Source organism: Penaeus monodon, chromosome 30, assembly GCF_015228065.2.
Source record: "Penaeus monodon isolate SGIC_2016 chromosome 30, NSTDA_Pmon_1, whole genome shotgun sequence".
NCBI classification, from domain to species: domain Eukaryota; kingdom Metazoa; phylum Arthropoda; class Malacostraca; order Decapoda; family Penaeidae; genus Penaeus; species Penaeus monodon.
Window position 1 is genome coordinate 36,667,291 of NC_051415.1, and position 303 is coordinate 36,667,593.

General features: G+C 38.3%; 1 protein-coding gene across 1 annotated transcript in view; it reads right to left on the reverse strand.

Annotated features, from left to right (window-relative positions):
- The window catches only part of LOC119592765 (breast cancer metastasis-suppressor 1-like protein), a gene marked incomplete in the record, with an annotated part of 50,958 nt that overhangs the window by 31,929 nt on the left and 18,726 nt on the right, over window positions 1-303 (reverse strand). The window contains 1 exon segment of the mRNA XM_037941697.1: window positions 5-147. Within this exon segment, the coding sequence (XP_037797625.1) occupies window positions 5-147 (143 nt within the window).

Sequence of the window (303 nt, forward strand, 5' to 3'; positions counted from 1 at the left end):
CTGTCTATGTCTGCGTCGCTTTCTATGAAGGTTCTGTTCAGCCCACACCTGGCTGGTGACATCTACATTGTTTCGATCCTCTTCTAATCTTCTGATTTTCTCTTCCAGTTCACTCTCAATTGCATCCCACAACATAACCTTTTCATTCTGATAAGCAGGAAATAGAATAAATTAGGATCATATAATATACATTACTTGGAATTTAAACCCTAAAGGTTGAATATCCTGAGTTGTGGCTTTTTGAAAACCAATGGATCTGAATGGTCATACAGAGCAGAGCCTCTTAAGAAATTGGCAGACTAT